The following is a 14,919-nucleotide window of genomic DNA, read 5'->3' on the forward strand; positions in this document are numbered from 1 at the left end:
ACTGCTGAAAATAACCCAACAACAATAGAAACCATCAATAGAATTTGTAATGGTTTTACTGGTTATAATGTAAATTGTATTGATTTTAATGGAAATTGTAATGGACCCTATTGGTCTCTACTGGTAATTGGTTGGCTGTTATTGTTGTTAAATATTATTATTGTTAAAACCACTAAATCCTAATGGAACATGTCCCAAAACACACTACAGGAAACCATTATTTAATGGTTTTAATTTTTCCAAGTTGATGGTTTGTAATGTTTGTAATGGCATTTGTAGTGGAAACCATTAGAATTTCTGTGATGGTTTCTATTGTTTTTTTTCAGCAGGGTCACCATGGGTTTTGTGATGTTATTTGCCATAAATGCAATACATTGATTGCTGTAATATTGTGAGATAGTAGCGGCTGTTTGTAGTTGTGGTGGGCCTATTTGGGAGAAAATCCAGGGCCGTTTTTTACTCCCAGTCCGTCCCTGCCGATATTTTTGAAGCCTTCTTTTTATTATGTAGAATTACTTATAGTGATGCTCCAGTCAGGATTTTTACAGACATTCATTCAGGGCCTGAATTTAATTTTTGAAAATGGGAGGAATTCCCTTCTATTTTTTTTTTTACATTCTTCAAAAATATATAATTTCACCTAAATGTTTGATCATGCAGTGCATTTTTGTTTTTATAATGGGGCAATTGTTGCACAATAGCTTACACACAGCACAAGCCTGATTTTGTGAGCTGTACGTAAAGCAGCCTCACGCCAGGTTCAACAACAAATGTTGTTACTGAAAATGCTTTTTGAGCATTGTGATTCTCTTTTTACGCAGTACAGTAATACAATCTTGCATAGACGTGTTTAAACGCAATAAATATAAGCAAGAGTATGAGTGAACCTGGCGTTATGTGTGTGCGCTTTGAGTGTGCCTGAGCGCACCGTCTCTAGGAGAATGCGTGAGTGCTGAATGGTTTAAACACTGGCAAGAATTAAAAAGAAATGCAATTTATAAACTTTAGAGACGATGCAACACTGCCTCGATTGTGCAAGTGACATTTCCTGTCAACTGTGTAGTGTGCAGCTCGCTTATAGTGCAGACGCGATGTGGTGATTTGAAACCATTTGTGCATTTTAAGAGGGAAAGAGAGAGAGCACACGGCGATTCACTCGACAGAACAAATAAATATGAAATAAATTTATTTAGCTACAGTAGGCTAGGTTTATTTGTAGTAAGAAATATTACAGAAATTGAATAAAGTGTATAAATAAAACACTGCATAGTCTTCAGTGTATAAATCAAACATTAACATTAAAAAATATGTTTGTCCCTTTAAGACAAATCCAATATACTGAAACCACACGCATTATGACATAACTGTGTGTGTATTTGACCATTCAAGCACAATAACACAAGAAAGATCTGTTTTCACGATCGCATGCTGTCTAAAAGGGTCTTCGGCCGTGTGTCAGTCTGCGCGAGCAGCAGATTGAGCTTTTTTTCACTGCTTATTGCTTGGCTGTTATTGTTGTTAAATATTATTATTGTTAAAACCACTAAATCCTAATGGAACATGTCCCAAAACACACTACAGGAAACCATTATTTAATGGTTTTAATTTTTCCAAGTTGATGGTTTGTAATGTTTGTAATGGCATTTGTAGTGGAAACCATTAGAATTTCTGTGATGGTTTCTATTGTTTTTTTTCAGCAGGGTCACCATGGGTTTTGTGATGTTATTTGCCATAAATGCAATACATTGATTGCTGTAATATTGTGAGATAGTAGCGGCTGTTTGTAGTTGTGGTGGGCCTATTTGGGAGAAAATCCAGGGCCGTTTTTTACTCCCAGTCCGTCCCTGCCGATATTTTTGAAGCCTTCTTTTTATTATGTAGAATTACTTATAGTGATGCTCCAGTCAGGATTTTTACAGACATTCATTCAGGGCCTGAATTTAATTTTTGAAAATGGGAGGAATTCCCTTCTATTTTTTTTTTTTACATTTTTCAAAAATATATAATTTCACCTAAATGTTTGATCATGCAGTGCATTTTTGTTTTTATAATGGGGCAATTGTTGCACAATAGCTTACACACAGCACAAGCCTGATTTTGTGAGCTGTACGTAAAGCAGCCTCACGCCAGGTTCAACAACAAATGTTGTTACTGAAAATGCTTTTTGAGCATTGTGATTCTCTTTTTACGCAGTACAGTAATACAATCTTGCATAGACGTGTTTAAACGCAATAAATATAAGCAAGAGTATGAGTGAACCTGGCGTTATGTGTGTGCGCTTTGAGTGTGCCTGAGCGCACCGTCTCTAGGAGAATGCGTGAGTGCTGAATGGTTTAAACACTGGCAAGAATTAAAAAGAAATGCAATTTATAAACTTTAGAGACGATGCAACACTGCCTCGATTGTGCAAGTGACATTTCCTGTCAACTGTGTAGTGTGCAGCTCGCTTATAGTGCAGACGCGATGTGGTGATTTGAAACCATTTGTGCATTTTAAGAGGGAAAGAGAGAGAGCACACGGCGATTCACTCGACAGAACAAATAAATATGAAATAAATTTATTTAGCTACAGTAGGCTAGGTTTATTTGTAGTAAGAAATATTACAGAAATTGAATAAAGTGTATAAATAAAACACTGCATAGTCTTCAGTGTATAAATCAAACATTAACATTAATGACAGAGAGCAGCAGGTAAATAAGGCTGCTGTCCCTTTAAGACAAATCCAATATACTGAAACCACACGCATTATGACATAACTGTGTGTGTATTTGACCATTCAAGCACAATAACACAAGAAAGATCTGTTTTCACGATCGCATGCTGTCTAAAAGGGTCTTCGGCCGTGTGTCAGTCTGCGCGAGCAGCAGATTGAGCTTTTTTTCACTGCTTATTGCACTTAACTCGATCAAGTGCGTCACTCATTATTTTCTTATTCATGCATGTTTCCTTATCACTCAAAGGTGTATATAACCTTTAAGCAGTATGCTACACAGATATATTTACATGCTGCGGAATACACAATATAGCAAAATCTCTAACGATAGACACTATTCCGCGGTAACGATATATACCATCATACCACCCAGTCCTAATCGGTAGCCGATCAATCGGAGCACCCCTAAAAGTTCATCATTTTTTTCATGCAATCTCTTAATCACAGGGAGCTGTATATGGCCCATTCCAAATACATGGTGACATGACAAAAACAGAGAGGCATCTGATCCCCCTTTCACTTATGTCTTAAAAATCTTGCTTACTAACCTGGATCTTTTCGACCTGGCTTTTCAAACCTTCTGTCTCCCCTGGGCAGGACAGAGAAAAATGTGTTATGTTAGCCCCAACCAAATGTACAAACAACAGAAAAGTAATACACTTAATTTGTCGCTTCCCACTGTTTATTTTACATCAATATCTAGGCTATTATAAACATTTTCTCACAATATAATTAAAATAAAATCCAAGAACAAACTAGTGTGATGTCATCTCAAACAAAATCAAAGGTTTGCTTGGAGTTCATTTTGAGATGTCGAAACCGCCTGTCGAAGCAAACGTCTCTGCTTCTTTGACATGGAAATCTTCTCCAGTTAATTTTTATTCTGTTCAGTCTGTTGAGGTCATACAGGAGTTAAACATGAACACTGGAGAGCTGCTTTATAGCAGAAATTGAAAATTCGAATCGAAAATGACACGGGTACTATTTTCACGTTTAATACTGTAGAGCTGCTTTAAAGCAATTTATTACATAAATAGTGCCATATAAATAAATGTGACATGACTTGACTGGAGTGCTGAATTGCAGAGCTCATGCAAACATATCCACATCTCTATGATTGGATGCTTTCTTTACTGCTGTTTTCTCATCGCTGTCTTTTTTTGTAGTGAGTTTATTTTGTTACTGAGAGGACAGGCTGCATCAAGACATTCACTGACAGTATACCACTGCAAAGGTATTTTAAATTATTTACCCATAAGCATAGAACTAAAAAAATAACTTGGCCATGAGTATACCGGGACATTTAAGCCTTTTCACACTGAACGCAAAAATTTGGAGTGAATGTTTGGCGCAATGACAATTTAGAATTGAAACAACAGATCCCAATGGGACTATTCACACCAGGCGCGATCATTCGCGGTGCGAATAAACAACGATTTTTTTTCTGTCCTGTGTGTCGATTTTTCCCGTCGCGCTTAGATTGAGCTTAGATCACATGCCCGTATGTATTTTTATAAACAATTATAGGTGTTTATGACAAATGATAAGCAGGTGTAGCGTTCAATCCATTATGAAATATACAAAGAGTGCATGACTGCCTATTATAGAATTGAAATCCACTTTAGGTCACAATCGGAAGTTATTACAAGCACTCGATGATAGTTTAAAGTGGATTTTAAGCAAAAACATTAATAATCATATACATTTTCAAGTGTAGCTTGATGCTAATTGTACCTTTAATTATATTTTAAGATGTATTCTTGTAAGCATTATAGCTTGTTTCTCTGGTGTAGAACCAAACTTTATTTTGAATTTTATGCTGTTTAGCAGCAGATGATGTTAAATCCATATACGAAATACATATCTGAGGAAAAATGCATTGTTGTTTAGCACCACCTAGCGTGCAGTTATCAATTAGTAGTAGGCGATTAATCGTTTCACACTCTGTGTGAAAGCACCTTTCGTCAACGATTCGTCTCGCTTTTTGGTATCGTACTCAGTGTGAAATGGCCTTTAGTCTGCATGTTACCTACCAACATACCTCATGCCGTAGATTCGCAATTGCTTACAGACAGTTTGTGCTGTAGGTGCAATTCATTTTGAATACCTCTCTTCCCAACTCTGGGAGCGATGCATCTCTCTCCCTCCATGGCCAAAACCTCCCTCCACATCATCAAAACTTCTTTGGTAAAACCCTCCATCTCCTCTGCCCCTCCCTGTCATGCAAACAAAAAAAGGGCTCATGAGCACGTGCACTAGTCTAACCTTTGCTCACCTTAATTCTGCATGACAAATTTGGTGTGTACAGAGACGACAACTACATGGGAAGGAAATGTTACACAAGGTGACAAAAGTCTGCACTCTGCTCTGGTTTAACAGAAAGTGCCGTATTTCCACTGTTAGAAATGTATTAAGCTACTGCACTTCTTTTGGGCAGGAAAAAAGGAAAGTCTGTGGTTGCAACGCAGCTAACCTCGCACCCGTGAAGAACTTCGCCCTCTGGGTGCCCCTGCCACCGTCCCTCCACCCCTTCCTGTCAGACGGAGTACTGCTGCACTGTTTATAGACATGGAGAAATTTCTCTGTGGAGACAGACACACATGCAGAGCAATGTAAGGGCCAATACATACATGCGTGCAAACTCAGCAACGGGTTGCGTGAGCGCAAGACTGCAAGTGGGCGTACATTCCTTTTCCGTTTCAACCACAGCATATGCCAAAATGAGAAATTTACATAATATACAAAAAAACAAAACAAATGCCACTACTTGAATACGTAAGCACAGCTTTTCTTTGAAGTTTAACCCAATTTCAGTTTCATAGAGATGAGAGAGCTACTAGAGAAAGCACCTCTTTGACATTTCTAATTCATGTGCAAGTCTTCAGAGTAAACAGGTCAAATTCTCACCTGTTCCTCCTCTGTAAATGGGACTAATGCCAATGGTGGCAGGGGCTCCTCTTGTAAAATAGGTAGAAATTCCTTATCATGAAGATCTACCGGAATCTAAAGGGGGAAAAAAGTTAGGAAACATTTAAAACTGAATATGCAGTGTTTCCCACAGGATTTTGTGAGAGGTCTTGGTCCTTGGTCTTTCTAGGAAAAGTTTGAACATTTTAAAGGGGTCATATGATGTTGCTAAAAAGAACATTATTTGGTGTATTTGGTGTAATGAAATATGTTTATGCGGTTTAAAAAAACATTATTTTCCACATACTGTACACCAGTGTTTCCCAACCGGGGTGCCGTCTGTCGAGAGCAGGGGTGCCGTGTAAAAAATCCTTTTTTAATATTTTTTAAATTGCTAAAACGTTCAAAAAAGCATCTATTATATAATATCCATTTCTGATGTCGCCAATAATTAGAGATGCTCCGAAATTGCGGCTGCCGAAAATTAGTTCACCGCTCAGGGTTCACTTTCACGTGATGTGATGCTCTGCGTATTATCCTATGCGTGTGCGCTCTATGCGTTCTCGCTCCACTCAGCTCCACTTGAATACCGTTCATGCGAATCGGAACAGCAAAGTACACTCAAAAATTGAGCCGACAGGAAACATCGATGTAGTACAGTATTGTTTCTGTCTGCAATAGCCCTACTGTGTTGTAACATGGTGTGGTATACAGGCAACTCTGGTAGCGCTGCCCTCTCATTCATTACTCATTCATTGATCTGCTAACCGCTATGTTATGCTCACGTGTTCTGATAATAATAGCTTTCTAGGACTAAACATTATTTGGATAATTGGTAAAAAAAATTAATAAAACTGTTAGACCTACCTGAAAAACGAATAGCAATTTATTTAATTCGAAGGCCTGTCGTTATTTTTTATTTGTGCTATCATTATTAAAAAATTATTTCTTTATTTCTTATTTTATTACTGACTGCTTACTTGTCATTTTTTATTCAATTCAAAGTTTGAAATCAAGCTATCTCATGCTACTGCACCAAAATTATCCCACTGTAAAATAAAAAAAAAACACTGAGTGAGCAAAAAATTATGAGATGGCTAGTTATAATGGTAATTAAATAATGTTTGCATATGTATAAAAGCCTACATTAAAATCTGTCATATAAATTGGTCTCTTCATTAGAAATTAGCCTACTGATTGCCACCATTGATGGACAACATTTTTTAATAATATTAAAAATATCTGTATGACATTATATTCTGCACTTCTTCCCTGTTGTAACGAATATCTACACATTTCAAATTATCATATCGAAGTTAGAAATTCAAATATTGTGACAAAATTAATTTTGTAGGGTGCCACAAGTTTGTTAAAATTTCCAAAGGGTGCCACGACTAAAAAAAAGTTGGGAAACACTGCTGTACACTATTGTTTCTCCTCTATGCCCCGCCTTTCTAAAACGCATCAATTTTTACAAAGCTAATCAGTCTGAAAAGCGAGGTGTGCTCTGATTGGCCAGCTATCCAGTGCGTTGTGATTGTTCTTTGCGCTCAAGTAGTATTCTCGTAGCTTTGCAAAACTGAAGTTAAGCCACTGATGTCACATGGACTGTTTTACCGATGTCTTACTATGTTTCTAATCCTGGGAACACTACAGTTGCGTTGCTGTCTATGGAAGGTCAGAGAGCTCACACATTTCATCAAAAATATCTTAATTTGTGTTTTGAAGATGAACGAAGGTCTTACGGGTTTGGAACGACATGAGGGTGAGTAATTAATGACAATTTTAATTTTGGGGTGAACTATCCCTTTAAGTAGTACTATGTCACGCAGATATATTTGCATACCGCGGAATACACAATATAGCAAAATCTCTAACGATAGACACTTTATTCCGCGGTAACGATATATACCGTCATACCGCCCAGCCCTAATATATATATACAGTGGGGCAAATAAGTATTTGATACACTGCCGATTTTTCAAGTTTTCCCACTTACAAAGAATGGAGAGATCTGTAATTTTCATGCTCCGAACGATCGGCCGGAGGTCGCAATTTGATGACGTCAACGCGTGACGACGTGCATGATGCGTGGGGACATAAACAATTTGGCGCCGCAGTCATGTCATCTCCGGTGTGGAAATGCTATGACGTTTTGAGAAACAATTAAAAATTTGCTATTTGTGTGTATGTTTTGCATGATGATATGATGGATGGTTAATTTTTAACAGCAGATTCAGTGACGTTAGAGCTGATCTGCGCCTCACTGCACACGTCTGTGGCGCATTACGGCTCCACAGGAACCGGAGCTGATCGCAGCCGCTCTAGTCAGTGCTTGTGTTTATCAACCAGCCGCGGTACGTTTCTGACGTGGCTCTCCGCGCTGCTTGACTAAAAATAGTCTTTTGTGAATTGTCACAGCGTGGAGGATGGATTTTGACTGCGGACATTGAAAATGATGCGTGTGTTGTTTCGAGGGTATCGGTTAATTTCTTGATTGCCATTTTGACAGTATCAGCTTGCATATTTTATTCATGTTCAGTAGCCTAATTCTCTTTAATGTAGGCTATTTGCCCCAATTTGATCCGTTTAACTGGGAAATTTATCTAACATTATATTTATATTATTTTGTCATCATTATTTTGTTTTAAGGAGTTAAAAATGGCCGTATCAAACTTTATTTACATATTCCATCACATTATTTTGACAGTTAAAGTTTTGGGCGGGTTTTTGTGAGCTTTTGGGCTTGGAAATCGTCCATCCAATCTGGCAACACTGTTCCCCAGTAATAGCTGTACACAAAGCAGCGCTGAGCTCACAAATGCTGCTTTATCAGCCATATAACATTCAAGATTAAATGAAAATGACATCGAAAATTTTCTAAAGATAGTCTTCCTTCAGAAATACAGTGATATAAAAACACCCGCGGCTCGTTTTGATTTTTAAACGTGCTCATGTTTATTCAACGAAGCCTTTTGGAAAATCTGTCAGTTTTGATATTGTGGTGAGCGCCACAAATAAATAAATGTATGGTAAACACATCCCACAGCACAACCACCTGAGCCCAACTTCAGTCTACGCATCACCTTAACTGCGTTTGTAGCCGGCGCCATAGCCAGACTGATAAACAAACACAGACCGGAAGTTAACTTCAGGCCAGGCGTGTGCGCCCGATGAAATCGTCTATATAAAGCTTGAAGCATCAGAATCGGCATCGGACGATCACCATGACAAGAAATCGGTACTCAGTATCGGCTGCAAAAAAACAGATTCGGAACGGGTCTTTCGGTTTGGTACGCATGTGAACCGAACTAATACAGTTTTTTTTTTTCTCTCCGTAAATTCAAATAATAAATGGCGTTTTGACAGTCTTTGATGTGGCATGACAGATCGCTGTATAAACACCTTGGAGAGCCGCTTCTGGGACGGTTCAGAAACGTGCTGGTATATAATCCCAACACAAGCATTGACTAGAGTGGACGCGATCAGCTCCGGTTCCCGTGGCTGAGCCGTGAACCCCGCAGATTTGTGCAGAGCGGAGCACGAGTGAACGCGATCATTCCTTCCTCTGTACTACTAGTTTTAACGCGAATAAACATGACTGAACATCTCATGCCTCATGTAATTGCTCAATCAGTGTTTCAACCGCAGAAAGACATCAACAATACAGCGTGGAAATAAAATGTCACGTAGCATTTAATTTACCTCAGCAAGTCATCAGTGTCCACAGCTCGTTAGTTCACTAGAGAAATTAAGTCTAGAGAGGAGCATTTTGCAAAATATTACACCATATACTCATTATATTTTACTAAACCTAATTAGTCTTAATTATTTCATGTACAGTATGTTTAAATTCATCTGTTATGAAACATGCTATGACAGCCATTGTGTAATTGAATATATTTTAACAAATAGCTTAGAAATTGTATTTATAAATTAATTTAAAAACTGCATTATGTGCAGTTTACATACAATTTTTTATTTTTTTATTTTTTAAAGTTGAGTGTTGATCATCTATTTAAAAATAAATAGCAATTAAATTTAAGTTTGGGTTAAGTTGTTAGGCCTAATTGCAACCTTATAATGTAAAAGGGCTCCCTATAGTTTTAAGCTTAAGCTGAGGTAGATTTTTATCACTAAGAACATTTCAACTATAACCAGAGGCGGACAGTAAGTAAGTACATTTACTTGAGTATTGTACTTAAGTACACTTTTTGAGTATCGGTACTTTACTTGAGTATTATTTTTTCTGGGAACTTATGACTTTAACTTCACTACATTTGAAAGACAAATAGTGTACTTTTCACTCCACTACATTTCTATCAAGATCCTCGAAGTAGAAAGTCGTTAGCTTTGAAAGTCAGTGGGTGATTTTTTTTATCCTCATTTGTAAGTCGCTTTGGATAAAAGCGTCTGCTAAATGACAATGTAATGCAGGTTCTGTGAATAGTAAATCTCCATCATGTGCTTTCAGATGGAGCATTTAATACATAGAGCCATAGATCACTGCTATATCGCATTCATAATCGCAGATGAGTCACATTCGATTATGAACGTGATCTTGCGTAGCTTGTCAGTGTAAGTGTTTTTATTAATGCCATTAATGTTTTTGTTAATACAGCGTAGGCTATAGCACTAGTCAACTAAATGAATGTAACATGGCAAAGATGAATGCACTTTTGGAAGTTGAACGTAAGGGAAATGCCATTTTGGAATTTCTGTGGTTTAATGTGATATTGTTGTTCAAGATGAAATTTTCTGTTATTGTTGTAATTAATTTATAGCATTAACAAGATGACCCGTTGAATTCATTTTGGGAGCGATTACTGATTGAATGTATTTTTAGTCCAGTGCCTGTATATAAGATTAGTATTGACCAAGTTCAGAGGCTGTCATATGTGGATCAACTTACTATGTTGTGTATTTTAATCATTTAATATTTCTATATTCAAAATTTTATATTTAAAACATTAATATCATCATGGATTTATGGATTTAATTGCACTCATTCCACTTCTGAACCTCATTAAATGTCTGAAAGTACATCAAGCCACTTTTGTGTTCTTCTGTGCCACCTCTACAAATTCATTTTGTTAATACTGATTTCATTTGATTTTTAACTTGTTTCTTATTCTACTCTTATTCTGTCATTTTAATAAAAAATTTTAAAAAGCTTATAAAATATAATTTAAGAATTTGACAAAAGATGACATACTTTTAATAAAATTAGAGGAGTCAAATATTACCTCGTAATGGGAAGGCTACTTTTTGATAACATTTTGGATTATTAATTAGAAGGTGCTCCTAAAATTTTGAACGTGCTCCTAAATTTTTTAAGTTAGGAGCACAAGTGCTCCTAAAAAGAAAAGTAAGCGTCGAGCCCTGATATATATATATATATATACACACACACACACACACACACACACACCTTGCTACGTGCACTGCGTTAGGCTAACCGAGACTTGTCATTTGCACATATATTGTTGCTCTTTTGTTAGTTTTGACTGCTTTTATTATCCTCATTTGTAAGTCGCTTTGGATAAAAGCGTCTGCTAAATGACAATGTAATGCAGGTTCTGTGAATAGTAAATCTCCATCATGTGCTTTCAGATGGAGCATTTAATACATAGAGCCATAGATCACTGCTATATCGCATTCATAATCGCAGATGAGTCACATTCGATTATGAACGTGATCTTGCGTAGCTTGTCAGTGTAAGTGTTTTTATTAATGCCATTAATGTTTTTGTTAATACAGCGTAGGCTATAGCACTAGTCAACTAAATGAATGTAACATGGCAAAGATGAATGCACTTTTGGAAGTTGAACGTAAGGGAAATGCCATTTTGGAATTTCTGTGGTTTAATGTGATATTGTTGTTCAAGATGAAATTTTCTGTTATTGTTGTAATTAATTTATAGCATTAACAAGATGACCCGTTGAATTCATTTTGGGAGCGATTACTGATTGAATGTATTTTTAGTCCAGTGCCTGTATATAAGATTAGTATTGACCAAGTTCAGAGGCTGTCATATGTGGATCAACTTACTATGTTGTGTATTTTCAACAGTTTCAATATGAAAAATAACTTTTATATTGATTCAATGGATTTACTGCATTTTGAAAGTTTGAAACAGAAAATTGTGGTTTTCATCTTGCCACTTTCTTGGTAAAGAAAACACATTTTTACTTAAATTAATCCAAATGGATTTATAGCATTTTGGAACCAAACTCTTCATTCATTCATTCATTTATATATAACAAAAGCACTCAAGCAGAGCAAACAGAAATAATAAAGCAGAAAGTGCCAATTACAGTACAGAATGCACAAACACTCGAGTTGGCCTATGTCACCCAGTGCATTTATTTATGACTGACTTTTAGCTTGTATGCTTAGGACTATTCATGAATTCCCTGCATTTATGGCCAGCAAAGCAACGTAGTAAAATTCAAATAGTGTTTTTATTTTCCGAATAATAATTGCATATCGAATATTCAAATATTCGACTATTTGTGCACACCCCTAATAACAAAAGTACATTATTTGCATGTGCTTTAAAGCCTTGACGGTTAAACATTTCATTCGTGTGCCGTTGCCCACTTCAGCATAAATGACTAACATTCTTTTTTATTTTATATTTTCTTTCTATTTTGACAGAAACTGCAGTTTAGCTTTTATTTTGGCGGATAACTCCATCTTCTGTGAAGACAGGTTTTACAAACGTGTCTCATTATAAATCTAGTGAAATACTGTAATCATCTGCCCATTAAAATGTTGAAAATTATATGAATGTGAAAAGGCGTAACTGGTGCCCGTTGCATTCCCAGTTACACGCTAAACTCACAGCACATGCAGAAATGTAGTTCACTGCATTCACTTAAAACTGAGACGCGGAAAACACCGGATCACGAGCTGATCACGTGAGCAAAATGTGCGTTTCGCTTTGAAACGCGCAATGCAGACAGGTTTGATAAGTGGATTAAGCCATATAGCGCTTTTGCTTTTAGCTCGTTTGATAGATACATGATAAATGAGACTGAGAGAAGAAAATTCAAAGTCAGCTAAAGCTGACCGGTGTCCTTACCATGTTATCCTTTACATAAAGTGCTAGCATCTCTTCTCTCCCGTAGCGATAATCTGCGAGTTTATACTTTGGCAATGCAGGTGAGAGTGGAGGGGAGGCCACACTGCTGCTACCCACTCCACCAGACAGGGCACGGAGCCTGGGACACAGCAGAGAGAAAACATGCTACGTCATCATATCATTACATATCACAAATACTGTAAACTTTTAACATCAAGAACAATTTATTTTATAATTATTTTCTGTACTTAATTGCAATCAATCGCACCTAACATTAAAATTTGTAATCATAGGCTAAATATCTTTTTCAAACTGAATTTCCAAATTAATGTAGAAACAACAAAGACAGCATATTTTTTTATATTTCTTTATATTCTTATTTATATTTCTTTATTATTCTTTATACATCTTTAATGCCATCTTTCAATGAGTAAATATAGCCATTCAACATTACAGTAAAATTGGTGCCATAATGTTTTTTAAATTTAACAGGCCTTAAGTGTTAAATTATTACTTTTAATTTAAATGAATTTAAAACAATGTTCACAATGAGAGCTGTAAGTATATAAATTGACCAGGAGTTTAAAAGCAGAAATGTGAAGCTTGTACTTTTGTTAAAGCATTTACACAAACTCTTAAATCAATGAAGATTTGCTGATGCATTCTGTGACCTCTGTGAAATCTAGGGTTGTCAAAAGTACCAACTTCTGTACCAGTCAGTACTGAAATTTAAAAAATGTGACGATACCAGCATTTCCCACTAGCATTTTCAGCACTGTTGAGCGGATTCTTAAACAGCTCTGATTGGCCATTTTAGTCAGTACTTTTTCAGGAAATTAAATTGTAATCCTCCAGTTTTAGTGTGTGAAAACCCTAAACGCTTAACTTGTCAATCAATCGAATTGAATAATCAGTGGCAATACCCTGTATACCTGTATGTTCCTAGAGTTAAAACTATTTTCTGTGTAACTGACAGCATGCCACAGATGACATCCATAGAGCTTAAGTTTAATTTTGCATAATCACTAAACTTCCAATAACAGATAAGGCAGGCTCTCAGAAACAATCCTGACTAAATCTGTGTATATAAGACTGAACATTTATTACATGTCATTAAAAAACTATTTACAATGCTACATCAGACCCTGATGCTTCAGCGATAACACTCACCATTCTGGTCCGAAGTTAAGTGTCTGGGTTTCTGCCATTTTCCTTGAAAGTCTGAAGAAAAAGACAGTCTCTATTAATAGCTCAGCACAAACAAATATAAATGAAATTGTAATCCTCCAGTTTTAGTGTGTGAAAACCCTAAACGCTTAACTTGTCAATCAATCGAATTGAATAATCAGTGGCAATACCCTGTATACCTGTATGTTCCTAGAGTTAAAACTATTTCTGTGTAACTGACAGCATGCCACAGATGACGTCCATAGAGCTTAAGTTTAATTTTGCATAATCACTAAACTTCCAATAACAGATAAGGCAGGCTCTCAGAAACAATCCTGACTAAATCTGTGTATATAAGACTGAACATTTATTACATGTCATTAAAAAACTATTTACAATGCTACATCAGACCCTGATGCTTCAGCGATAACACTCACCATTCTGGTCCGAAGTTAAGTGTCTGGGTTTCTGCCATTTTCCTTGAAAGTCTGAAGAAAAAGACAGTCTCTATTAATAGCTCAGCACAAACAAATATAAATTGACTTAAAGTCGTCATGAAACGGAAGTTGCGATTGTCTCTTCTTCTCTACTGTGACGTATATCCGAGTGAAACGGCATCTGAAATGAGAGGGCGGGACTTGATTTCGTCCTTCGGGAATTGATTGGATCGTTGGAAGCTGGGGCGATGCTAACAAAATGGAGGCAGATCTGAATGCCAGTTTGCAGTAAGTGGTGGGAGATTTCTCTCCACTGGATTCACAGCCGACACCCAAGCATGAATAAATGTTTTATTTATTAAGGATGAAGACGACGATCAACGGCACAAAACATGCCTAAACAGCACGCGCGACCGAGAGACACTGCCTGAATGACTAAGCGCGTCCTCCATCAGGTTAAGTCATATTCATGAAAAAAATTAGTTTGCGATGTCCTAAAAGTAATGTTGTTGTAATATCCTAATATCTTTTTAATGTTTAGGGGTAACGTACTCCCTCATGACTGGTGTCAGTGCTATAAAGTGAAGCATCAGCTTCAGCTTTTCCCC

General features: G+C 36.7%; 1 protein-coding gene across 3 annotated transcripts in view; it reads right to left on the bottom strand.

Moving 5' to 3' along the window:
* The window catches only part of gigyf2 (GRB10 interacting GYF protein 2), a 28,335-nt gene extending 14,411 nt beyond the window's left edge, over positions 1–13,924 (bottom strand). For all 3 annotated transcript variants that reach the window (XM_016255307.1, XM_016255306.1, XM_016255305.1), the window contains exons 1-6: positions 13,878–13,924; positions 12,708–12,846; positions 5,621–5,716; positions 5,187–5,295; positions 4,821–4,929; positions 3,262–3,302 (exon numbers count right to left, since the gene is read on the bottom strand). In XM_016255307.1, the coding sequence (XP_016110793.1) occupies positions 3,262–3,302; positions 4,821–4,929; positions 5,187–5,295; positions 5,621–5,716; positions 12,708–12,846; positions 13,878–13,915 (532 nt within the window). In that variant the 5' untranslated portion in view covers positions 13,916–13,924. The remainder of the gene's footprint in view (positions 1–3,261; positions 3,303–4,820; positions 4,930–5,186; positions 5,296–5,620; positions 5,717–12,707; positions 12,847–13,877) is intronic.
* Between the last annotated feature and the right edge of the window lie 995 nt (positions 13,925–14,919).

Source organism: Sinocyclocheilus grahami, unplaced genomic scaffold, assembly GCF_001515645.1.
Source record: "Sinocyclocheilus grahami isolate Dianchi unplaced genomic scaffold, SAMN03320097.WGS_v1.1 scaffold1328.1, whole genome shotgun sequence".
In the NCBI taxonomy this organism is placed as follows: domain Eukaryota; kingdom Metazoa; phylum Chordata; class Actinopteri; order Cypriniformes; family Cyprinidae; genus Sinocyclocheilus; species Sinocyclocheilus grahami.